Source organism: Candoia aspera, chromosome 10, assembly GCF_035149785.1.
Source record: "Candoia aspera isolate rCanAsp1 chromosome 10, rCanAsp1.hap2, whole genome shotgun sequence".
Lineage (NCBI taxonomy): Eukaryota > Metazoa > Chordata > Lepidosauria > Squamata > Boidae > Candoia > Candoia aspera.
In genome coordinates this window covers 22,140,094-22,165,961 of record NC_086162.1, presented here as the reverse complement: position 1 = coordinate 22,165,961, position 25,868 = coordinate 22,140,094, and the positions used below count along the sequence as shown (strand labels likewise).

The 25,868-nt window shown below is 45.4% G+C and overlaps 1 protein-coding gene across 5 annotated transcripts in view; it reads left to right on the top strand.

Moving 5' to 3' along the window:
* Positions 1-20,397, top strand: part of ARHGEF1 (Rho guanine nucleotide exchange factor 1) — a 45,509-nt gene extending 25,112 nt beyond the window's left edge. The window contains exons 12-33 of one of the 5 annotated variants that reach the window (XM_063312448.1): positions 770-805; positions 3,882-4,028; positions 4,111-4,213; positions 4,679-4,690; positions 5,396-5,584; positions 6,846-7,030; positions 8,945-9,091; positions 10,181-10,263; positions 10,571-10,696; positions 11,878-11,992; positions 12,454-12,554; positions 12,662-12,739; positions 13,105-13,180; positions 13,651-13,818; positions 14,001-14,088; positions 14,444-14,554; positions 15,487-15,554; positions 16,142-16,309; positions 16,398-16,559; positions 16,827-16,978; positions 17,367-17,460; positions 19,853-20,397. In XM_063312448.1, the coding sequence (XP_063168518.1) occupies positions 770-805; positions 3,882-4,028; positions 4,111-4,213; positions 4,679-4,690; positions 5,396-5,584; positions 6,846-7,030; positions 8,945-9,091; positions 10,181-10,263; positions 10,571-10,696; positions 11,878-11,992; positions 12,454-12,554; positions 12,662-12,739; positions 13,105-13,180; positions 13,651-13,818; positions 14,001-14,088; positions 14,444-14,554; positions 15,487-15,554; positions 16,142-16,309; positions 16,398-16,559; positions 16,827-16,978; positions 17,367-17,444 (2,393 nt within the window). In that variant the 3' untranslated portion in view covers positions 17,445-17,460; positions 19,853-20,397. Of the gene's footprint in view, positions 1-769; positions 806-3,881; positions 4,029-4,110; positions 4,214-4,678; positions 4,691-5,395; positions 5,585-6,845; positions 7,031-8,944; positions 9,092-10,180; positions 10,264-10,570; positions 10,697-11,877; positions 11,993-12,453; positions 12,555-12,661; positions 12,740-13,104; positions 13,181-13,650; positions 13,819-14,000; positions 14,089-14,238; positions 14,360-14,443; positions 14,555-15,486; positions 15,555-16,141; positions 16,310-16,397; positions 16,560-16,826; positions 16,979-17,366; positions 17,461-19,852 lie in introns of those variants that run through there. The other 4 variants (XM_063312450.1, XM_063312449.1, XM_063312451.1 and 1 more) reach the window with 4 other exon arrangements.
* The last annotated feature ends 5,471 nt before the right edge of the window (positions 20,398-25,868 follow it).

The following is a 25,868-nucleotide window of genomic DNA, read 5'->3' as shown; positions in this document are numbered from 1 at the left end:
GTAAGGTTTCCTTAGGAGAGGGGTCAGCAACCCCAGCCACTTCTTTGAGGCTCCTGAAGTCCTCCCAAGATGTAACTGCCAAATTACAGTGGTCTGGCTTTTTGGTTTTTGTTTTAAAACAAATAACAGTAAAACTGAACCTCCAGGAGGCTTGACAGAACTTGCACCGGGGAAGCCCTTCTCATTCAAACAGAGTCCTAAGATTCCAGAAATATTTCCATGATGTTCTTTTGCAAAAGCTTTTTTTTCCCCTTCATGTAGCCCCCGTCCCCACCCTCTGGAAAAAGTGTTGCCAGCCAGTCCATGGCTTAAGCCAGCAATCAAGCTGTTAAGGTGTTCCCTTTAGAGGCAGAAGGAAGAAAAGAGCTAGATTACGTGTTCTTCCAGAAACGGTAAAAATAAGGTTGCTGGAAGCAAATCTGGATTTACTCCGGCTTCATCAGGTGCCAGCCCTGGCTTGGGATCCATCCCAGGGTCGACCTCAAAGGATTCTTCAGAAGCATCCTTTGGAAACTGGCAATTTTCTTCTGTTTCTTCTTCCTGTTTTGAAAGCTTGTGGTTATTGTTGCTAGGCAAATAAGGAATAAAAATTTGGCCAGCCCACAAAACAGTGATCCCTTTGTGTGCATCGGATCAACTCGGTTGGTGAGTCTGGCGTGTCGCTTGCCCAGAAGCAGTTTTGGGCAATACCTAGGAAGGGATTAATATGACATCTCTTTCCCCATCCTTCTCCATTATTTTTTTTTCTTTTTTGCTGCTTTTTTTGTAGATTCTGATTACAGACAGTCCAAAGCTGAGGGTGAAGGTACTAGCACCCTACTTCCTTCTCCTCTCACCAGCTCCCTAGTAACGCATGGCACCCCATGTATCCATTCATCCCTCTGATGAGGAAGGTGTATAGAACTAATCTGCCTCTCATAACATCAGTCTCTAACTTTTTAATTCACTGTCGCACTCTCCCATTAAGTAATATACTAATAAGAATCACACACATGCCTGTAAAAGTACATCACACCTGTCATGTTACCAGATAAAATTCTTGGCATGCCACAGCTCGCTCTTTGTCCCTCTGTCTGTCTGTCCCTATGGGTACTGCGTTGAATTAGTTGAATTAGCCAAGGGGGGAAAAGATCATGGGCTCTATCGTTTTTCTCTACGGCTTATGCACAAATTAAGCACTTGCTCGGTTTTACTTCCCATGGTGAGTTCACTTTGTACTTAGATAGTTAATGGTAAGGATCAGATTTTGGTGGTAAGAGAAACCTCTGGGACACCTCCCCCCCCCCAATTTAGCAGACCAGGACTTGGCAGGAAATCTTAGTGTTTCAACTTTGCACAGCTGTATTGGCTGCTAGATTCTGGCTGAGCTGAACTCTCTCAGTCCTGCTGTCAGTTTCTTTGGCATCTCCCTAAAACTGAATGTTACTGTTTTCCAAGCAAGGGTGTCACGGACTTCTTTTTAGTGAGATTTATGGAGGGGAAAGAGATGAGGTGACAAAAATTCCAGCAAATGGAATATAGAACCAATATACGTTAGGGAGAAACTTTCTGATTTTCCATCAGCTTTCCTCTGGTTTGGTGAAGTGGTCTCTTCGCTTGGGGAAGCTTGCAGCTTCATAAAAGTCTCCAGAACCTTTATTAGTCCAGGAACTGACTCTTACGTGCCATGGTGTGGTAATTGCAAATTAGAATAAAGCTAAACAATTGATTTCCTGCTATCAGAGTGAAGGTGTTGAAGCTGAGTGATTCTTCATTGTTGACATAATGGCATCTCTGCCTTGAGAACTGCTGGCTCTTGAGATATTTCTCACAGTAGCTACCAAATTTAACCAGATACTCCCCCTCTCCCCCTTCTGTTAAAACCCACCAAACACACTTGGCATCTCCCAGAATAATTCTCTCTAAAAAGGTAGCTAAGGCAGTTGAGCCCCTGTTAGGGCTGCCTCCCCCCATCCAATAATTGGGACACATTATCCTCTCTATGTTGACTTGTCTACACTCAGGGTGTCACTCTCTTCCTGCTGCTTATGCAATTGTAAATGGGAAACAAGGACCCTCTTCCAGCTGTAACATGGTGAACATCTGGAGAAAGGAGCTTGAGAACAGCTCAAGCAGGAGAGATGGGTGAGGGGGAGGACAGAGCTTCCAGCCTTGAGCCAGCAACTGCATTATCCCAAGGCTGAAGTGTGGCCTAGTGAGCCTTCTGGGACTCTGTTGTCCCATCTGAGTGCCATTGTCAAGCACAGATAGGCTCAGAGGAGTGGTCCATGTTGTGCCTGGAAACTGGGAGGTTTTAATGAACCCTCTAGAGCAGCATTTCTCAACCTCAGCCACTTTCAGCTGTGTGGACTTCAATTCCAGAATACCCCAGCCAGCAAGGCTAGCTAGGGAATTCTGGGAGTTGAAGTCCACACAGCTGAAAGTGGCTGAGGTTGAGAAACACTGCTCTAGAGTCACGAGTAGCCTTTGATGTGGGAATCCTGGTGACTTTCCTTTGCATGGTCAGCCATTGTGAAAGATTGCAGAGAGGTTGGGGAAAGAAAGTAAGGAAATCCAGACACAAACAACCAAGAGACAGAGAGGATAATCATTTGGCAGTGCAGCTCCTAAAAGGCAGCTCAGCTCAGGCGGCAAGAAATCTGTGAAGAAGCATTTCGAAGCACTCAAAGAGGGTCTGCCTTAATTTGCTCACGATACATGAGGCTGGGAAAAGCCTTCTTACCATTTCCAAGATTCTGTTTTTGCCTCCAACCAGCATTAAAGATATTTTGCTCCACTACAGATATCTGTAGTTTTCCTTCCTTGGTCTTGCCCGGCTGTTTGGATTGACATCCGTTGGCTCTTCTTGCTACTCCCTGGGTTCCAGAGAAGGGTATGCCCCAGAGAAGCCAAGTCCAGCTTCCGGGTATGAGGATTTCAACTTGCAGAATTTGGAGTAACAGTCATGTGGATTTGGGAATTCTGGGAGGTGGAGTTTACATATCTGGAGGGTATCCAGATCGGTAAAGGATGCCCAGAATTTCCTGTGTCATCTTTAAGGACGCTGAGTTGGCTTTCAATTCCAGTGGACCCAACAGGACCTTAGCAAATGCTTGATTTTCACACCTGTCATGCACAATACCTGGGTTCACATGCACACTAAAACCAAACAAATGTGGCTGTGGCTTAGCATGATATGTCCAGGGTGTTCTTCCAGCATAGACTCCATGCTCACACTTTGCCCTTGCAATGCTTAAAGGGAACTTCTTCATCTCTATTCCGTTCAATGCCTTTGTTACAGTTCACAGACCCACCGAGCATATCAACATAAAAACAACAGAATAAAGTTCCGTAAAATAATATAAGAACAGGAATAAGGTGGAAAGAATAAAACATGATAAAATGAGAGGAACGATAGAGGACTACACCCCATAACTTGTACTCAATCTCACCTTAATTTCCCATTAGGTTTCTAAGATTACAAATGCAGACTCAGTGGCAAGCTATTTTAGGGCCCTTGTCTGCCAGCTAGAAGGAAGCTGTTGATATATATATAAAAACTCTTACTAAGCAACCATCAACCCTCTCTAGTGGGATTTTACATCTCTTCTGAGCTGCACGTAGCACCTTGCCCCTCTCCTGGCTTGGAGAAAGTGGGTTACCTGACGGTCAAATTTTTATCCACCTGAACATGATGGCCCCAGGAGGTGCTTGGTTGCCTTGGTTAAGTGACAGTTCAGGCAGGAAGAAAGGAAGCTTCCTTGCCTCTTGACCTTGAAACTAGAGCGCCCTAATCTGTGCATAAGCCCAAGTGAGGCGTATGGTGAGGTGGGGACAGCGATTTGCGGGAGGTGAACAGCATCTGGGCTGTGTGTGATTTCCCTGTATTTTTCTCCTTAAAGCAGGGGAGAAGACTCCAGCCTTGGACAAGAAAGCCAAGTTAGCAGAAGGAAGTTCTGGGCGGGGCAAGGGGACCCCTTCGGGGCAGGATCCTTCTGGAGTGTCCGTCACTGTGCACCCCCCACCCGGAGAGAGCAATGACGGAGAGGGTGAGAGATGGGATGGACTGGAGAGAGCAAGCGATGGATCCTTTCTTCCCTCCTCCTTCACACCTTCCTTGGTTTTCCTTAGGGGTGGACAGTCTGGGTCTGGCAGATTCAGGAGATTCACCAGTTACTGAGCAGTCCCTGGCCGGAGAACAGCTCCCACCGGATGAAGGCGCAGAAAATGAAAGGTGAGAGTGGGGGGCGGGATTGGTGGCCTTGCAAGGGGGTGGATAGGGATCCTTATGAAGCATACGGGTGGACAGCTCCTTGTTCTGCAAATCTGGGCAGCGTTTCTTTAGGCAGTTAGCTAGGAGCAGGTCCCACAAACTCGGTGTGGGTTCTATCTGGACAAACAGGTTGTATGGCTGGCCAGGAGTCTATAAAGATCTTCTTAGGGTACCGTTGGAAAGTAATACACAGTTTCTGTTGTCCCTTTGGCTATCTCCCCAACTTATCTGGAGCCTGGTTCTCCATCCTCTTGAGCCTGGTTCTTTGGGGGTCATCTCACATTGAAACCGCCCTCGTCCGTTTCTGAGATTTGGTAGGAGGATTGCCCATTGCCACATGCCCACCCCACCCACCCCCTCTTTTTCTCTTCCTCTCCTTTCAGTATTAACAAAATCACCCTTCTATATTCTGTTCTTCCCTTCTAGAAGGCGAAAAAGGTTGGTGGCCTCCTCACCCCCACTCACCCTTTGCATGAATTTCTTCCTCAGGGGAAGACACACAAACAGAGTTAAGTATTACCTTTTGTTCGCCAGACCTGCCTCGGGAAGCTGCACCTCCCTCCCCGAGTCGGCTGGAGAAACGGGACCCTTTAACTCTGGCCCCGTCTGGCTCTGGTGCCCCTCTTCTTCAAATGCTGCTCCTCTTGCGGCAGACCTTGTTTTGAGCGTTGGCAAGGGGCAGGAGGTGGCGAGGGGGTGTGGTTGACCCTCGTAAGAGGCAAGATCTTTTTTGAGATTGTGGCTATGGTTGGGACCAACCGTGTGGTGGGCCCAACTGGCAGGAGTGTGTCTGCCTCACAGCTCCACCCTCCCTTCTTCTGTGCATGGATATCTCACTGGTTTCTGGGTTCTCACATTTCTCTCTCTCCCTTTCTCTTTCCACCGCTGCATGTGTTCAATTTGTCTTCCCTCCCCTCTCCTCCCCCTCCATATTGGGTGTTCTCCTGCTTGTGACCCCCACCACCTTCGTGGTGCCAAACCTTCTGTGACTCCTGGCCCGTGTCGCTCACAATCGGTCGGTCTGTGGCTCATTTCATCCCCCCTTGTGTCCCGTTGGCTTGTCGAACCCCACGTCCCTCGATCTGCATTTTTAATTTTTGTCTGTGGCCTGGCTTCCCCTACCTACCACCCCACCCTCACCAGGCTGACCGGAAAGTTGGGCCGCTCTGAGAGCCTGCGGGTTTACGAGCGGAAGCGGTCTCAGCGTGGCTCGGCCAAGGGCAAGCAGCCGCGTTCGCGGAGCGATGTGGACCTCGAGGCCGCGGCCCGGGCCAATGAGCTGGAGGAGAAGCCAACCCTAGAGCAGGCCCGGCAGAAGCAGGGAAGTTGCAAGTAGGTGAAGAGGCCATCGGAGCTGCCCCAGCCCGGGCAGAAACGGGGCAGCTGTAAAAGGAGCAGCAGCCTCGGCAGACCCCCCTGGAGATCTCTGCCAGCACTAAACGGGAATGGATGCGTTCCCCTGGACCGTCGCCAAGGATGGGAGCAGTGAATTTCTTATCTGTGTGCAAAATAAATTAAACAACTGCAGGGGGTAGTTCCCCTTCTCTCCACTATCCTTGATGCCAAAAGAGAAGATGCATCTCTCCCGTATTTCCTTCCCTGAAACATGAGAATAGGAAAGGTGCAGCCTTTAAAAAGAACCACTCTGGCCATCTGTTTCTTCTGCCCAGGAGGACTGACATAGTCCAGCACAACTCCTGAGTCAACCATGCCACTCTTTCAAGTCATCTGCAGCTTATTTATGCGTAAACATAATGCTGCTAGACAATGTCAAAGTATTTAGCTAAATTCAGCTACCTGCTTTTTCATTCCAGCAACTACGACTGGAAGAGAGGCTTCTGTTTAACTGGGAGCTATACGTTGACAAATTTGTGGAAATCTCTCCTAAACTCTTAAAAAACAAAAACCAAGCAGCATCTCACAAATTATCTTAATTATTTGGGATTAATATTGGTTAATTAATAAGTTGTCCCATTGTAAAATCCCAGGGAGAAAATGCTCCTGTGATGAGTTGAAAATATTATGGTACACATTAATACCATTTTCTTAGATTATTTGCTGAGAAGATAAGCTGTAACAATGCTTTTAGCGCATGGAATTGACCTATGTTGCAAAATTAACTGGGTTGGACTGGTTTAATGTGGTGGATTAGCCTTGGAAACCATGAGAATTCTTTCTTTGTGAGGATTCCAGATTCCAGAGCTGTTGGGGCAGGTAAAAAAAGGGGGGGCATGATTCCTTTGAATTGAGCTAACCTGGTGACTTAATGAACACGTCTGTATCATTTTTCTTGGCAAGAGTTTGGAAGAGTTTGGAAATTGTCTTCTCCTGGGATTCTTCTATCCCAGTCTAGCCTACACAATCCTGGGATTTCCTAGTGGTCTCCCATCCAGTTCCAACCCTCCTCAGCTTTTCTAGATCAGCCACGATTGGCCAGATGTTGCTACCGCAGTGGGACTCGGTGCAGGGCAATCATGATCACCAGACTCAGTCAGGCTGGGGTGGTTTGTAAATGTTGAAGGATGGATGGATGGATGGGTAAATGTAGGACCGTCCTCACTCTATCTTTTGTCTGTCGCTTTGAATCCTACAGTTTGGAGCCAGGAGGGGCAGGGGGCGGGGAGCCTCCGCCGTCCTTTCTGCTTCCCCAGTCTGAGGAGTTTGAGCCGCGCGTTTCGGAACTGGAACTGGACCCGCCAAACTGGCGGGAGCTTGTCCCCCCCGACACCCTCCTCAGGCTGAAGAAAAGTGAAGTGAAGCGGCAAGAAGTGATCAATGGTATGTGAGGATTTTCCCTGTCAGTCCTACTAGGTAGAGTAGACTAAGAAACCAATGCCGTATAAGTCAGGGTGATTTTTATTGTAGTATCTAGAACAGCCTTTCTCAACTTTTTGATCCTGGAGGACCCCTTGACATATTTTCCAGGCCTGGGGGAACCCCTGCACATCCAGGCTCAAAGAGAGGCCAGAAGTTACAAAATGATTAGATTCGTTTCATGGGTAGGCCTGCATACATGCACGAACAGGGTTCTTAAACTGAAAATAAAGAATGAAACTGACCTCTTTCATGTGAAGTGGCCCGAATTTGAAATAATTTTCTAAATAAACCGTCATCTCCCAGGGAACCCCTAGGGACCTCTCGCGGAACCCGAGGGTGCCACGGAACCCTGGTCGAGAAACCTGGTCTAGAACATCTATTGTAGCATCTAGATTAGTGTTTCTCAACCTCAGCCACTTTAAGCTGTGTGGACTTCAACTCCCAGAATTCCCCAGCCAATAAAAAAGAAAAAAAAGCTGAGGTTGAGAAACACTGATCTAGAGGAACGGAATCTTGCAGAGTCTGAAGGTGCTTCCCCCCCTCCCACGATCTCCCCATGAACTAGGGAGGGGCTTGTCTGAGATGGTTTCTCAAGTTACTCTCTTGGCCCGGGGTCAAGCCCCTCTTACCTGAGCGTTGCCTTGGTAGCAGCTTTCTCCTGTCCTTCAAGGCCCTTCCTTCCTTTTGAATCCCCTTCAGAAGGCCATGGAGATCTTTTGAGACCCAGCTACATTTCCCAAGGGCGAGCAAGAGATAGAAACTTTGGGAAGTGCCTCCTTGAGTAGGTGGACTGGTGAGCAGGGAGGATATTCAGTTTCCTCTCTTACACACCTTCCCACACGTTGGCTAAGAGTGGCAGTCCCACAGACATTACCAGTTTGCAGGTACAGGGAGGAGTTGTAATTTCTCACTGCCCCCCACATCCCTTTGTACCCCAAATGTAAATCATTGTCCAGAGCATGCTTACGCCTCCACCTTGGAGATAAATGTGAGGGGGAAAAAAAACCTTCAGAATTCAGGTAGTAAGAAAATGATAGGAGAGTTTTCCCCCTCCCCTCCTTGTGCTAGTGGCTTGTCTGTACACATAAATATTCGAATTGCATAGGTTTCTTTTCTTGTTAATTTTTTATTGCTGAGATACAACAAACAGCTATAACAGTCACAAAATGTACCACAGGTAGTCCTCACTAAACCACAGTAACTGGAACCGGCAACTCCATCGCTAAGCGATGCGGTCGTAAAGTGCGATGTCATGTGACTGCATCGTGTAATGATGGTGCTTTTGGTTGCTGTCAAGCAGATCCCGCGTCATTGTTAAGTCCGTTGCTGTGTGATCACCATTTGCGGCCTGCTGTCTTCCCCATTGACTTTGCTGGCAGGGCAGGTTGCAAAGTGGTGAACACATGACTGCGGGACGCTGTGACATTGTAATTATTATTTGGTTGTTAAACGCCCAAATCGTGATCACGTAATCGTAGGGATGCTGCAGTGGCCATAACTACGAGGACCCATCTTAAGTCTCACTCATTCAGTGCTGTCGTAACTTTGAACAGTCACTGAATGAGTGGTCATTAAGCGAGGACTAGCTGTATTCATATTGCATAGATTATTTTATTGTTATTTTTTTATTGATGAGATACAACAAACAACTATAACAGTAACAAAATGTACTAGTGATTATACCACATAAAAACCCTTTACAAACCAGGAAGAGGAAGAAACGGGGAAAAGGGATAAATGAATAAAACACAAATGAATAAGCAAGGCATTTGCAACTGTCATGGAAGTTTTAGATTTCCAACCCAATTTTTAACATTGCACAGATTTCCTAAAGGCTGATCTTCCTGGCTCTTCCCTTCACCTTTCCCTCTGCAGAGCTGTTTATCACTGAGCATGCCCACCTGCGGATGCTCCGAGTGTTGCTGGAGGTTTTCTACCAACCTTTGTTGACCGAGGGATACTTTACGGACAACGAACTGGTGAACATTTTCCCCAGTCTGGAGGACCTGATTGACGAACACAGTGAGAGCGTGGGAGCAGATGGGCGAGATGGGATGGAGCGGAAGCCAGGCAGTGGATCAAAAGCTCATGTGCTAGATTTATTGAGCAGGAATAATGGCTGTCTTTTCATTCTGTTTACAATCAATAGTATCATTAATGGATTTAAAAAGGAAGGTAGTAGTCCTTCCTGGAATTTCCAGAAAGCCTTACAAATGAGAACATGCATAAATGCAATAGCAGTTCATGGCGCAACCTTTCAAGCAAGCGCACATTAATATGACCACCAATAAAAACAAGTTTAGGAGGTCTAAGAGAATAGGACAATACCCGTCTGGTGTTTATAGATGATGCTGGGTAATCCTGTCTTGGGAGGGGAGTTCTCCTTTTGGGGACACCCTCTCCCCTAGAAGATTCATAATCCTAATAGTCATTGGCCTAATCTCAGCCCATGTAAAGTGAACAGAAATTTTAGTGGACAATCCCTCAGCCCCTGTCCTCAACCCTTAGGAATTGCCATTCCACCCACAAGCAAGTTTCATCTTCTTGGTACCTGTGCTTGTTTGTGATGAGCCTAAGATGAAGGGGTTATCCACCTACAGTATTTCTTGAAGTCTTTGAGAGTCTGACCTTGGAGAATTGCCATTTGAGGTATCCAGGAAAGAAAAGCAAAGGGCAGAAATACATCTGTCTGCATGGATGATGGAGGAGCATAGGTGGCTATGGCAACTGCCCCCCTTTCTGCATGTGCCTGGTTCTTCTGAACAGGTCATGGTTAAGACTTAGGAGCTTTCCTGCCTTGGGGTTCTCAGAAACAAGGCCAGCACTTTGTTAGTGGGGTCATCCAACTTTGGTATGAAAGAGAAGAGGGTTTTTGCTGCTCGGGGTTTGGGTGCATCTCATTTGTGAGATGTGTCTCCCGCCTTTCCTCAAGGCTGGTTGGGCTGAGAGAGAGTGATTGAGCCAAGGCCTCTCAGTGGCTTCCATGGCCACCAATGGGTCCAACACTCCACCATCATGCCAGTAAATGGGAGTTGCTGGGTGGATTGGGCCACTTTCATGGTATTTTTGCTTCTCTGTGTCATGGTTCTTCTCTGTGTCATCTTTTCTCAGAAGTGTTTCTGGAGAACTTGAAGAAGCTGAGGGAGGAAAATAATTTGATTGTCTCTGAAATTGGAAGCACGCTGCTGGCGCGAGTAAGAGCAGGGGGTTAATCTGGGTGTAGCACCTTGTGTGAAACCAGCTGGAAGGGCTGAAGCTGGCAAGGCAGGCGCTAAAAACACCCCTGCCAGACCGAACCATGGCACAACCATTGAGCATCCGTCTCTGACTCTCCAAGCTAGCAGAGGATCAGCCAAATGTCCATTGACCCCAGAGGGTGGGAGGAAAAGGCTTGGAATATAAATCCTGGGGCTGGCAAAAACAGGGGCAAGGAAGGGGCCATTTCTGAGGTGAAGACAGCAGAAGTTTCTATAGGTGACCTTCTTGCTAACTTTTCCCTAGTTCAATGGGTCTGAAGGAAACTGGTTTCAGAAGATCTCCTCCCGGTTTTGTAGCCGCCAATCTTTTGCATTAGAACAGCTGAAGGCCAAGCAGAAGAAAGAAGCCCGTTTCAACCAGTTCATCCAGGTAAGCACTGGGAGAGGAGAGGAATTCACCATTCCTGGGGCACGACTGTTCGAATCCTGCCAGTCGCAGGGTTTTGTATTGGCTGCAGAATTCAACACTTCCATTTAAGAAAACCAAACCAAACCATAAATAGTAAGATGAAGCCCTTAATTGGAGAGTGGTGCAAAACAGAAGCAGAACAAGTTCTCTAAAATGTGTGAAATGAACTTTGGTTTACGCAATTGTTTTAGGAAACTTTTATTTCATGGGAGTGTTTCATGGAGCAGAGAGAGAGAGAGAGGAAGAGTGAACGAATATTCGTAGAGCACAGAATGAATATTTAAGTTTTTTGTTACCCATCACAGTTGGGAGACTCTTGGCAGCTTACAATTTCCATAATAAAATGTCCACAGCATAAATAATTTTATGTAACAGTATGTAATAATTGAAGCGTGGTTAAAATTACAACCAGTCAAAAAGCAGTAGAAATAGAAGGTGACATCTCTAACAAAAAGGCCTTCTTCAGAAGTTTTGTCTAATTTCCTGAAGCCTAACAAGGTAACAGCTGATGAGATTTCAGGGGGCAGGGGGTTTCATAGAATTGGCACTACTACAGGAAAATGTTTGCCTTTTGATGTCCCAGAAAAGCAGGGGGTACTCATTGAAGTTCCCTGGTGCTCAGTACCCAGAGAGAGAGAGAGAGTCATTCATTCTAGAGTAATTTAGTTCTGGCCTTGAGAAGGAAGAGGGGAAACAGTTGCTCAGCCCTGGAATGATAGAAAGCATGAGAAAGAGACTCAGACCAGCACACACACACACACACCGTTGTCCTTCAAAAGGAGTAGTGAAGGTTTTTGATTCTGTTATTCTACCTTACTACAACATTCCTGGAATCTCTGTGGTACCTGTTTTTTGACTTGGCCTTCCTCGAATGGCTGACATCCATCCATCCATCCATCCAATTAACAATTGGGTTGTTAATTGTTTTCTCCCAGTTTCTATTCCCCATTTCCAGGTCAGGTAAATATTATTTCTTTGGTGTTTGGTGAAAGGGACACACACAGATTGTTCTGAGAGCATCTTCTACATGGGAGAGACCAGCTACACAGATCTGAAAGGGAACCCCAGACAGGATCTTTCCATAATACCTTTTGCAGGTGCCAAACTGGTTGGTGAATGGTTTTCCTCCTTTTTTCCCACAGGACGCAGAAAGTAAACCTCGATGCCGGCGATTGCAACTGAAGGACATCATTCCTATTGAGATGCAGAGGCTGACCAAGTATCCACTGCTGCTCCACTCCATCGCCAAATGCACTGGTGAGCAGAGAGGGGTGATAGGATCGGCACAAAAGTCGTATGTGAGATGGGCAGCCATATAAACCCACCAAACAAACAAACAAATAAATTTCACGCCATATCTATTTTGATAGATGTGGGTGTTCATGCTGAAGTACTGCAGTGATGTGCAAAGTTAAATCCTCTCCAAAAATGCATCTTTAAACATGCGCTTTGTCTTCAAACTTGCATTTTAATCACTGGGAATTTTTGCAGTTGCCAAACGATGTATCATTGCATGCTGTTTTAAATCGCTAGTAATAGGGTCCCTTGTCTGCGTGAGAGAGAGAAATTGTGACATACCTGTCGAATCTTGCTATGGAAAGAGGAAGAGGGGAACTGTCAGTTTCATGGAAAACAGATCTAGCTAAATTCCAGTGGGGAGATCAGCTTTAAGGGGTGTGTCTTCACAAAACTTCCATTTTTTTCGGTCCCTGGTGCAGAGGAAGCTGAAGAACGCCAGAAGGTGGAGAGGGCAGCCGAATGTTGTCGGCAGATCCTCAACCATGTCAACCAAGAAGTGCGTATTATGGAGAATTTACTGGTAAGTATCCTTCTTGATCCTTATCATTTCTTCTTTGAAAGAGCCCTTCTCTCTTTCCTCACAACTTCAATGTTGGTAAAAAAAATGGACGTTCCAATACTTTTCAGAAACTCAAAGATTATCAGCGGCGCTTGGACCTCTCCAACTTGAAACAAAGTACTGATCCTCTGCTGAGTGAATTTCGGGTGAGTTCCAACAGAGCGTTCACCCTATCAGGCAGGGGTGGCAGAGGAACCCAGAACTGCAACTGAAGTGCCCTTAAATCTCTATGACTTTATCAGGGTGGGCTTCTGTGGCTGTCTTTTCTGCGTCATTGGCTCCATGGAAGACATCATTTCAACAGCTTTGACATTACACACTTGCCATGCTTGGGCTGCCCCTGTTGAATTTTGGCCTGTTGTGCTGTTGGTGGGAAAAGACCCCTCCGGAGAAAAGGGAGCTTGTTTGTCAAAATGTGAACATCAGAGTGCGGTGACCCGTTTGTGGGGGTGTTTGTCAGAAATGGAAAATGTATGCTGAAGCGCAGAGTCTAACCAGCTCTTTTCCACAGAATACGGATATCACCAAGCGAAATCTTGTGTATGAGGGACCCCTGACATGGCGTGTCACCAAGGATAAATCAGTAGGTTAGTGGAATCACCTGGAGCTGCAGCAATAAGAATTTAGGGAGAGGTGGGAAATAACTATCAAACTAGGGTTTAGGACATCCTTCCTTCACCATTCCTCTGCCTGGGTCCTAGTTAGTTTCACTTCCCACCTCTTGAGGTGTCTCTGCCATCACCTACTTTCTCAGAAGCTTTTCCTCCTCGATACCAGGAAAGTAAGGAGGGGTGCAGTTCAGAAAAATGGGCTTGATCCTGACTCCACTGAGCCCTGATTTTCTGCCCATCCTGCTCGTTACTGTTCCTACATTACAGAGTAGAACTTGGGCATCTGCCTACCCAAGGAAGACTATCTTGGCAGAGCTGGGGGGTTCACAGCCAGGCTTGGAGACCTATCCTAGGGCTCCCCTCCCCTCCTCAACCCCCACTTCCTCCTCCCCAGCAACTTTTCTTTTATACTTCTCACACCTCATGTTCTCCCTGATCCTTTCCAGATGTTCATGTCATCTTGCTGGATGATATCTTGGTCCTTCTGCAGAAGCAGGAAGAGCGCCTGGTGCTCAAGTTTCACAGCCGCACTATCACCCCAACCCCCGATGGGAAACAAATGCTGTCCCCCATTATCAAGCTCAATTCTGCCATGACCCGTGAAGTGGCCACAGGTGGGTGCAGGAGGTGGTCGTGGGAGTTGAAAGCGGATGCAGAGGGCTTCTGCCTTGAATATTTGTTGGTCTGGACCAGTGCCCAAATTCCGATTCAAGGTTGGATATGGTCCAGCCTTGAAATAAAGGCTTTCTTTTAGAGTGGAGTTTAAGGAGAATTCACTGTCTCTCCTTTCTCATAGACATCAAGGCCTTCTATGTGATCTTCAGCTGGGAGAATGGGGCTCAGATCTACGAACTGGTGGCTCAGACAGTGTCAGAACGGAAGAAGTAAGAAGCGGGTGGGAGAGGGACTTACTTTCTCATTGAGCAACCAGACTACTGTTTGGGGTGAAAGATTGGTTGGCACCTTAGTTTGGATGAAGGAGCATTTCTGAGAAAATTGGGGTGGTTGAGAGAAGTCTTCTCTCTTTTTTAAAGCACCACTTAGTTGAGCTGTTTTTATGCAAAGTTGTGACCAAAAAGTGCTGCTGAGATTGTGCCAAATATCATCACAACAGAAAGGTTTTGTTTGTTTTTGCTGGGAAATTCTGGGGGCGGGGGAGGCTGCAGTTCCAACATCTCTAGTGGATGCTGGGTTAGGGGAGATGGTCCACCTGATTCTCTCCCTCTTTTTCCATCCTAGCTGGTGCAACATAATCAGCGAGACTGCTGGTTCTCTGAAGCTGCCTGCTGCTTTCAATTCTAAACCCCGGCTTTCCGTGCCAAACCGAACTTTGCCACATAGTCCCAGCTAGTAAGTATGTTGTAGGGAGGGAGGGGAGGGGAGGGGAAAAATGTAACGGAGCCTATAATGCAGGGATTGAAAGTTGGGTCCGTGCCTTTCCTTCAGATGAAGAGATCCATGTAAATCTGAGTTCTCTTCTAAACTCCCGTGAGGTCAAAACAGCTAAATTAAATTTCATCATAAGGGATGCTGAAAGAATAATGTATAATCTAGATCTGAGATTCTTAACCTGGGATCCACAGATAAATCCCTTGGGAGTCTATAGGTAGATTTCAGGAAGTCCATGATCTTGGATGGGAAAGAATTGCAACTTTGCTTTCACTGACTAACTGAAATTTAGTTTTCCACATACCAATAAGGTATGTAGGCAACAAAATAAGGTGTGGCTTAGCGACTCCAGAAATGTTTGTTAACTTCCATAAATCTCACTATCTCAAATTATTATATCCTAAAAGGATATTGCCTTGTTATTGATGTCGTGAAAATCTGTAGTGGAGAAGCCTGGATATTGCTATATGACATGTTTTTTATATAATATTTTGGTAACTGTATTTGAGCATAATGGGTTTCCTTTGTCTAGCTATAACTCTTTATTTTATTTTATGCATTTAAGTATATTTTTCTGAGAAGGAGTCTGTAGATTTCACCAGACTCTCAAAGGGATCCATGGCACAAAAATGTTAAATGCCCTTCTAGATGAAAGGATAGTGTATCAGGTAGCAGCAGCTATAGGAATAATTCTTGTGTTCTGTCTGCTGATCAACAGAATATACAAAATGTAGTTTGGGGCCAGAACTGGCGTTGGGGAACCACAAATCCCTCATAGGCCAAGGAAAGGGAGCAGGAAACTCACTGTCCAGGTGGGAAGATGTTAGCAGTCAGGTCAGTAAACTATCCACATATGTGGCCAAGACTGATATCTTCCATTTTTTTCTTGACAGCTACTCAGAGGCCCTTCTGGGTGGAGCAGAAAATGGCAACTCCCTTAAGGAGGCACTGCAGTCAGAAGGTAAGTATAGAGCATTGTTTCTCAACCTTGGCAACTTTAGGGTGTGTGGACTTCAATTCCCAGAATACCCCAGCCAGCGAGGCTGGCTAGGGAATTCTGGGAGTTGGTCCACACATCTTAAAGTTGCCAAGGTTGAGAAACATGGGTTTAGAGGAAGAGATTTGGAAAAATCCAGGTTGGAGGGAGGGAATACCAAAAAGATCCTGCAGTCTTACCACGTCAATGAGAGTCACTCTGTTGGGGTTGTCATTTTAGAAAATCAGAGTGATACGATTTGCACATTCAGATTTAAATTCAGAGCAGATAGATTTGAGCCAGATTTCTGAACCACTTCTGGAAAAGGTATTTTTGAGGATACCCAGGAGTGTCAGAGTTATCCAGGTCAATTTGGAAGCATCCGGTTTCATGATTCGAGTTTCCAATTTGATCTGGAGGTTCTATGGCATCGCCTTTGAATCAGATCTCTAAATTTTGTATAGATACAGAAATGTTCATGCAGCTTTAACTCTTATTGGTCTCTGAGTTTTGGAGACACAACAGTTGGGATCTGATTGCGTGTTTTTTTTTTTTTTGCTATCCCAACTCAGAGCAAGAAAAAGATGGAATGCTGGAAGGTGCAGAATTTGAGGAACGGAACCCTGTCGGTGGACCAAAGTTGGACAAGACGGTGGAGGCATTTGTGGCTGACCTACAGACCCTCTGCAGATCTCGGCCTCCTGGGCAGGTCCCTCTGGCCTCTGCTGCACAGGACCGAGGTATTTGATTCATATTTTTCCCTTCTCTGTCGAGCTCCTCTTTGTTGCCTCCAAAGGTTGTGAAGGGGACAATCTTGTGTCCTTCCAGTCTTGGCCCTGAAGAGGCTGCTTCAGATTCCAGAGGAAGGGGAGACCATCTTTCCCACAGAACCTACAGACCTTTCCCCAGAGAATGGAGACCCCCAGGAGGGGGAAGAGGAATGGGATGGAAATTTCAGGATTGAAGCAGACAACAGCAGGAGGCTTCCAGGTGAGGGTGAGGGCATGCCTGGAAAGTTAAGACTTGGAAGGAGGGTGGTTTGCTGTGAGTCAACCGTTTTGGGGACAGAGAAAAGCAGGGAATGTTTTGCAAGGAAGGGTTCTGGCCCTGGCCAGGTAGGGCTGGGGTCTGTGGTTAATGGGCAGAAGATACATGGGAATGTTTGGTGTAGATTTATACCTGAAGTTAAAAAGATCAATATTAAAAATAAGCATAACATATCAAACATAATGCTATAAAAGCATTTGTCTCCAACAGGAGGTTCTTCGAATGGCCCTCAAGATGCAGAGTGGGGCTCTGAGCATTTGGATAAGGAAGGGCCCCGTTTCCCCATCATTCTGTCGCTCCAACAGTCTGACGGGGTGAAGCATCACTTAAGGCTTCTAGAAGATGCAATTCAGGGTCTGAAGGTGAGAACGGATTGTCCTCTGGCTCCATCCCACCCCTTTCCCTGAGCCATCACAGGTCCAAGATGGATGGTGGAATATTTTCCTTAACTTTTAGGGATTTGGCTTTTTCAGACATTAAAGTATTTGGGAAATACTTGGCAGAGGCAGGAAAGATGGAAGCAGGCTTGGGAATGTTACCTAAGAAAGGCATAGAGTGGGAGTGCAGGATAACTGTTTTCTTCTTGCAGTCCTCATCCATGGTTCTCTTTGAGTTTTGAAGCTTTTTGTTGAAAAGGGAAAGCAAGACAATACTTCTCTGAAGACTAAAACTTTATACAGACTGAGATGGATAAGAGGCCATATTCCTTGCAGATTTTCCTCAGTGTGACTATCTTATCTGTCCTACTAGGATATAGAAACAGATTACTGGAGGCTTCAGCAGCTGATGGACAAGTTTACATCATCTCAACAGCCTAGTTCCACATGAGGCTTGGCCAAGCAAGGTAGGAAATGGAGAAAAGCAGCAAGTGTTAAGATGCCAACCGTTTGGTTCTAGGCCTTTGATCCCACTTCCCTCCCATTCCATAGTCCCACAACAATCAGGGATGATAGATGAGGCTGATTGGTCATGACTGGCAGATGTTAGCCTGTTTGGCTGAGTGGATGTTTGAAATACAGGTAGTCCTCAACTTAACGACCATTCATTTAGTGACTATTCGAAGTTACGATGGGGCTGAAAAAAGTGACTTGAGATCGGTCCTCGCACTTACGGCCATCACAGCATCACTTCTATCACATGATCAAAATTCGGGTGCTTGGCAACCGGCTCACAAGACAGTTGCAGCATTCTGGGGTCACGTGATTGCCATTTGCAACCTTCCCAGCCAGCTTCCGACAAAGCAAAGTCAATGTGGGAAGCCGGAGTCCCTTAATGACTGTGGTGATTCGCTTAATGACTGCAGCAAAAAAGGTGGTAAAATTGGGTATGACTCACTTAACAACCTCCTCACTTAGCAACAGAAGTTCCAGTCCCGATTGTAGTCATAAGTCGAGGAATACTTGTAAACACTTTTGCAGAGGAAGAGTAAAATGTGCCTCCAGTTTTAGTCCATGGGAACTAGGGCCTTCTCTGTGAAAAGTCTTAGAATCTTGCTTGTTTGTTTTAAGATGCTGGGGCTCCATGGCATCTGATGTACTTCCTTATAGCAGTCCTGTTCTGCTTTCCACTTGACTAAAGGCCTTCTATACATCACAGGAGTTAAGGGTGGGTATAAGGGATAAAGCCATCATGTTTCCCAAGAAGCAGCTGGCCACATTTCTCCAGAGTCAGTTTGGAATGGAGGTAAGAAAATTCCAGGCTCAGTTCAGTTCAGGCCAGGCCTCCTTTTTGCTCTGGTTAAGCTTGAGCTGATTATAAATCAGGCCAAGGCTAACTCACAACTCTCCGGTTTCACTTTCTCCACTTTTCCCACCTTATTTAGGTAGGAACCTTGTTTTATTACCTTATTTAGCAGGGGTTAACAGCTGAACAGGCCCTCCGTTTTGGTCTTAGAAATGTCCAGAACGACCTCCGCCCAGTGAAAGAACCACAGGAACTGTAACTCCAGAAATTCCTTTCTGTTCTGGGTGAAAGTGGACTTTAATCTATGGCAGGTCTCGATTTGCAGGATAGGAAACAGGAAATGAAAGGAAGAATCCGTAGATGATAGCAGCCAGGAAGATTGATAGGCTGAGCTTGTTATGACCAGGGCCTGAGATTACATGACACTAAGTGTGCGCAGCGGAATAATGTTGCACCGCAGAGACCCTGATTCAGGCTTCCACTCGGCCATAAAGCTTACTTGGTTGGTTGATTGGGAGTGGGTGATAATGCTTTGAAGATTTTGTTCATTTGTAGAGGGTAAATGGGAGGGTAGGTTTAAATAGAAAGGAAGATATAAAAAGGAAGGATTCAAATTGGGTTTAGTAGATATAGTTTGTAATAGTTAACGTTGTTATTTCTGATGACCCTTAATGGACTTTTGCTGATTAATATGGAGAGATGAGGTTTTAGAGGTCTTTTCTTTTTTTCTTTTTTCCCCTATATTTTTATACTATGTAGATTGTATTAGCTTTATCTGTATAATATAACCTTCCATAAAATTATTATAAAAATTTTTAAAGTTCACTGGCTAACTTTACACCAGTCTCTCTTCTTCAGCCTAGTCTATCTCGTAATATTGTGCCTAGGAGAGACACCTTTAAGCTATTTAGGTTATCAGAGGAAAAAAAAAAAGCAGGATGTACATGTAATAAGTTATAACTATGATTTCAGAGGGGTTGCTTTATAAGAGGCTTCAGAGAGACAAGTTAGAGGAGCTGGTTTCTAATGAACTTTCAGCATCCTTCCACACTCAAGTTGCATTACAGTATTGTGGAGGGAAGAGGGGCTAATGGTGGCTGTAGACAGGGGTTTTCCTGTCCTGCTCTGCATCTTGGTTTTCTTCTTTTCTTAAATCCCAAGTTTTATACCCAGGTTCTGCTTGGAAAGTGTGACTGAAAAGGGATTGGAATCCTCCCAGGCCAGCATTTTTCAAGCTTGGCAAGGTTAAGAAGTGTGGACTTCAACTCCCAGAATTCCTCAGCCAGCCATGCTGGCTGGGGAATTCTGGGAGTTGAAGTCCACACATCTTAACCTTGCCAAGCTTGAAAAACACTGCCCCAGGCTGCCAATTTGGATCTAATTTCAAGCAACCTGATAAGGCAGAAGAAAAGAAGGTAAGCTGACCAGCCCCAGACTATACTGAAGCTTCCTCCCCGATTTCTCTTTTTCTGTGCTAATGACCGACCCCTTTGTCTTCCTAGGTAGCAGTGGATTTCATATCTCACTTCTTTTTCTGGTTCTTCTTTTTCCAGGCCTGTCCGAACAAGAAGGAAGAGGACTGTGGGCTCACCCCCTTCTCCTGCCAGGCGGTTCTCTCCCAGCATGAGCAACCAAATGGGGACCTACGCTGCTGCTTGTTTTGTATAGGGAGAGATGCTGTGGATTTTGTACATAGAATTTTCTGCCTAGAGCACACTATAAGGGGGAGTATTTAGAGGCTGAAGCGTTGTATTTACGAGAGGTCCTGCAAGCTTCTGGGGGTGTGGGGAGGAGCTGCTTTGTTAGGTGAGAAAGGTGCTTCGGGATGGGTAAGCTTCACTTTTAGCGAAGGGAAGAGTTTACAGGGCTGGCTCTCAGGGGTGACAGATTACAAAACTGGGATCTGATGACAGCTCTTTGTTGGTCAAAATAGGTGGTGGGCTAACAAAGGACACACGTGCAGAAGCCCATAATTTGATGGCCTGTTTACTGATAGGCTCTCAGGTACCTCAGAGAGGGTGCTCAAGGAGGACATAATCTAGTACAGTGTTTCTCAGCCATGGCAACTTGAAGATGGGTGGACTTCAACTCCCAGAATGCTGGCTTCAAGTTGCCGCGGCTGAGAAATACTAATCTAGTAGCTATCCTGCCTTCCCCCGAAGGTTAATTCTCAGCTTCCAGGGATGTAACTCACCCGTTAGTGTATTATCTTCCACACATGTATCAGTTTTCTTTTTTAAAAATGCAATTGCATCAGAGCTTCCATAGGAAGAAGAAACAAACTCACTCCCAAGCTCTCATTTTTATCTTCTGGAATGAATGATACATTTTCCCCTGCAGACATCCACACTTTTCTGCACATCCCCGTCTTGTACCTATCTGAACTCAAGTAATGAACTCAAGATTTCCTCCCAGTTCTTCCTGCCCCATGACTCTTTTCCTTCCACTTGCCAACCCAACTCTCCCATCCCCACCAGAAAGGCGACATTCTTTTTGTCTTGGGCTTCCAAAGAAATTGAATGAGAGAGGTGAAAACCTGGGTTGGTACTTTCTCTATGACACACTGGCACATTTCAGAGTATGGTCCTGAATTGCTGCTCCAGCCTTCCCAGTACCTTGCAGAAATGTTGGGTCTACACTCTCCTGAATTACCAACCAAAAGCTGTGTTAACTTGGGGACTTCTGGATATTGTAATCTCAGCTTATCTCAGGGCTTCCCAGGTTAGGGAAGGCAGGGATATCAGTTATGGACCCATGGAATAGAACTACAGTACTAAAGAATATAAAGTCCAGATATAAAGGGAAGTAGAGGAAGAGAGAGAAGGTATAGGTCCTGTGTTCAAGGTTGGGTGAAAGGCATGGTGCCTTTCCAACTTGCGTAGAAGTCTCTCAGAACTTCCCCCGTGGGAGGAAGATTAACAACAAGCAGGTTTCCCAGAAGCCTAGTTTGCTTTATGTGGCCAGTCTTCCCTTGTGTGCAAATGGAAATGATGTTGGGGCGTGCTAAACGGCACACACTATGCAATGCATTCCTGAATCTTTGGCTGTATGCAAGGGATCCTGTAGCCTTAAGCATTTTGCTGAAGTGCTGAGCAAGGAAAGGGTTCCTCCTTCCAAGAGACAGCCATTGTTGAAGTTTAATTCCCATTAGACCTTTCCTGTTCACAGCCCCCCCCCCCGCATCCCCCTTCCATCATCTTTTCGCTAGGCAGAGCCTGAAAAGACCATCCCTTCTTGGAGTTGGAGTCCCAATAGCACGTATACTAAGTGGAATCTGAATCCCAGATCTGACTGTGGGTTTGTTGCAGAAATGGGCACTTAACTTCCATTCCGTTCGACTTCGGCCATCCCCCTGCTTCTTCTCGCCTGCCAATAGTGCGTGAGTTGTTGTTTAATCATGAGCTACACACAAGCAGCACAATTGCGGCGGGCAGAGACAGACCTCTTTTGAACCCTGATATAATGCAATGTACAGTTACCTCACTGCCTTCGGTGATCTGCTGTTCTGCACGGTATTCAATAGGTGGTGCCATAGCTGTGTGTATGTGTGTGTATATGTGCACATACACATACATACATGTATGTGTGCATAGCAGGTAGTGCTACTTTTGGGGGCTTTCTAAAGGGTTGAGATTATTGGTCATTAAAATCCTGGAGGAATCCTCTTCCCTCAATCCCTCTGGAGCAGTTGCATAAGTCTGTAAGTTGTCGATTAGACTCGGTTGGTCCCATGGAGCAGGACCACGGAGCAGGATGGAGAATTTGGTCTTGCTGCGTCCAGACTACATCAAATCCCTGTGTCACTCCTCCCACCTCCAATTAGTTGGTCCTCTGGTTCAAGGAGGATTGGGGATTAGCCGTTGCTAAGCAACCACAGTGTGCTTTCTCCCTCCCCCGGGGGGGAAAAAAAACACCTGCTGGTGACAGAATGGAAAATGATGGGTTAATTGGGGGATACTGGGAAGGTTCTGGAAAAGAAGTTGGATCCAGCCCAGAGGAGAGAAGGTTGGATGTGGGGGAAGAAAAGTGATGGTGCCTGCCCCACAGAGGGACCATAGAGCATGGGGTGGAGATGAGGGGCCAAACTGCAGCGTCTTCAGAGACTGAACTCTCTTCAGTTGCTTCCAAGTGTCTTTATAGTGTGTTGATAAAGTGCTTGTTTTTAAGAAAACTTGTATTTTGCTGGGGAGCAGTCCCCAATGTAAGGGAATGGTCAGAAAGCCAGGGCTGTTTTACGTAAAGTGAGATCATGTTCAGTTGTCTATTTTTTTTAATCTATTACTGTACAAAGAGTGTAAACCAATATATTCCATGAGACTTTTCTTTTTTCTTTGACCTCCCAGTATTATGACGTATAAAATGTTAAAGGGGTGAAGCCGAGGATGGTTGGTCCTAAAGACCTGTTTTCACAATTGAGGTCACAGTAACAGTGTTACTTCAAGAAATATTCTCAAGATTGTCCATACACCCCTCTTCCCTATAGATAGATAATTACCAGCTATGTTTCTGGACATTCTCTTTTTTTAGGCAGAAGGCAAAGGAGGATACATTTTTCCTTTTCCATTTCTACAAACAGGCTTTGTCCTGCCCTGTGTTTCTTGCACAGATGTACTGTAGAAGAAAAATGTAGTGTGATCAGAACATCACATTACATTTTAAGCCTTAAAACATATGAAAAGCAATTTCCTGGTTTTGATCTATGTGGAGAAAAATGTTGGCCCAGACTCAGGATTTCTGGCAGAGCAGTTTTCGTGCATAGCTCCATCTTTTTTTTCCTGTTCACCTGGTGATCATAGTCAGTGGTTCCAAAATCCAGGCAACTGCTAAAAATCTTTGGAATTTAGGAACTGAACCAGTGATGTGAAATCATCTGTTTGCCTAGTGGCCTGGTGATAAATATACATTATATTAATGAAGATCCTTCAAAATCCTATAGTCTTAGCTATAGAGATATCACTTGCTGCACCATACATTAGCTCTTAACTTCCCTGAGGTTGGATGCTTTAACCAGCTTCAACAATTTGCCATGGCTTTACCTTGTTCTACCACACACGCACACCAAAATGACAGGGAATTAAATTGTACATACCACTTGGGACACAAAATACTTAAAGTACTCTTCTTGTTCAAGCTGAGCAAGGCAGCATAAAGATTTTAAAATATTTATTCATACCAGTACTCTCAATTCTACACTTGTCTGTTGTGTTTGAGGTTTTCTGACTTGGGAGTGTTGTGTCTCTAAATGGACGTGCATTTTTTATTCTTTAAACCCATCTTGGACAAGTAGCACAAAGAGTTCCCAGTATCCTTCACTTATTCCTACCTTTCCTTGGGATTTTATAGTAAATGATCTTGAGAATGTTTTTGTAATGGCATCATGGTTAGTTATGCCTCAGTAGAATGTTTAATTTTGGATTTCAGTTCACACATGAAGCAGAAAGTAGGCCACCATATAGCAATGTTTCTGATGGAAAGGATCATGAGAATAATAGAAAGGGGAAAGCCTCTTCCCTAAAGAGTGAAGTCCAAGCAATTTTCTGGTCTGTTTAATGATGGGATGGAAAGGACGGACCGATCTTATGGGATATTACAGCATTTCATGTCCCTCCTGTTTTCCTCCATCCCATCCTTTTTATCAGCTTCCTTGGTCTGACACTCTCTAGATCTGCTGGACTAGAACTCCCAGGATTCCTGACTAGCAAGATGTTTAGGAATTCTGGAGGTTATACCCCACAGTTGGCGGGATCCAAGGTAGGGAATGTTGCCTGATGTTAGAAGGAAAGGTTGAAAGTCTTATGTATGTTGCAGAGGGGATAAAGACATATGAAAGTGAGCAGAGAGAGAACCAAAGATAATTTTGTAAAAGATGCCACATATATATATATATATATGCCACATATATATATAAACACCTTTCCACTTCATTTCATTTCATTTGGTTATTTCTTGCCTTTTGGTTGCCCTGTCCTACCTCCTTGGAGCTGTGATGATAGGGTTGCCCTGAGTCTTCACCTCTTGTGCTCTCCAGCCTGAAATGGCATTGATTTTTGAAAAGCTAAGTACCACAATTGTCCTTGTGGGGTGGCTCAGTCTCTCAATAGGTTGGGTGGGATAGGGGCGTCTGTTAATGTATGGGTTTTAAACAGATACCTTGCATTGCCATAATTGGTCTCCAGGGGAAGAAGAGGGGAAGGGAAAAGATCCTTTCTGCATACTGCAAACCATGTGTAATCCTTGTTCCTGGGAACTGAATGTCTGGTAGCATAGTGGCCCCAGCCCATGGTCCTCAATAGACTTTTCAGTACCTCTTGTAACTGCATTTCCCAGGATTCCTTGGGTAAAGTGAAATAAAACTAACCAGGGAGCTCAGAATACTATTCAAGGAAAAGCAGGATGAATGGAGAGGCTAGAATCGCTCTGTCCTTTGGCAAGGATGAGATTCCCCTTGTTTCCCCCCCCCCCCCAATAACATTAGAACTTCAGTGATTCTTCTAATTTGCAGCTCGATCCAAGGTCAATTCCAGTGTGAGGATGCTGAAATTTTGGGACAGGCTGTGGTCTTTCAAATGCTCCTGCTGGCCTACTCACGTAGAAAAATAAGTGCCATTGAACTGAATGGGACTTCTGATGCTTAATATTGTCAATTTCTTTATTTGGTCTTTGGAGAGAGAAATACTCGCTCTGTTGACTCCTCAGAGAGATCCTCATACTCCCCCACCCACCATCTCCTATCCTGCCTTTACTGCATTTCACCTGTGAGTAGAGATGCGGTGAATACATACTTTATTGCTTTCAAGGCCAGCAAGACCCGCTGGTGTAAAATTTTCCATCTTTTTGTTGTTTTTTACACTCCATAAATTAATGCAATATATACCAAAAAAAAAAAGAGGAATGGGACTTCAACAACTTCTTCATATCCACCACACAAGTACAGTTTTGTTTCTCTTCTTTAAAACACAGAGTCACAAGCACAGTGATGGGGTGAAACGTGTGTGTGTGTGGGCTTTGGAGAAGGGGGGGTGTATGCTTACAGAAAGGATCACGCCAGAGCAGACAAGACAATATTGCACTTTGAAAAGTCAAGGATAAGGGGGTGGAATAAAGCAGTCAACTAGCACTCTCTTCCCCAAGTTCCAGCTTCCTAATTTTGGAGCGCAGCTGGATTAGCCAGCTGTTCTTAGCCACTACCAGGCTGATGGTTTGGGTTGGGGTCATTCCAGATACTCTGCAGATGTAAACGCCAAATGATCAGCAGGTGCATTCGCCAGAGTCCTCGCTGCCACGCAACAACTTAGTGACGCTCCGAAAAATGTAAAATGTTAAGAACAATTATACCCAGCAAGAGTTTGTATTTGGGAGCCCGTATTTGAATCCTGATTTTTACCACCTCAATCTGAATTCTAACTGGCCCTTGGAATGACCTCTCTGCAGGAGGCACCAACCTGAGAAGCGGGGCAGCCCTTTAAGCCTGCTGGGACCAAGGAAGCAGCTGCCTTAAATTATTTTTAAGGGCACCTGCAAGGGAGGAAAGTGGGAGGTAAGAAATCCCAGCTTCTGCCTTGGCCAGCA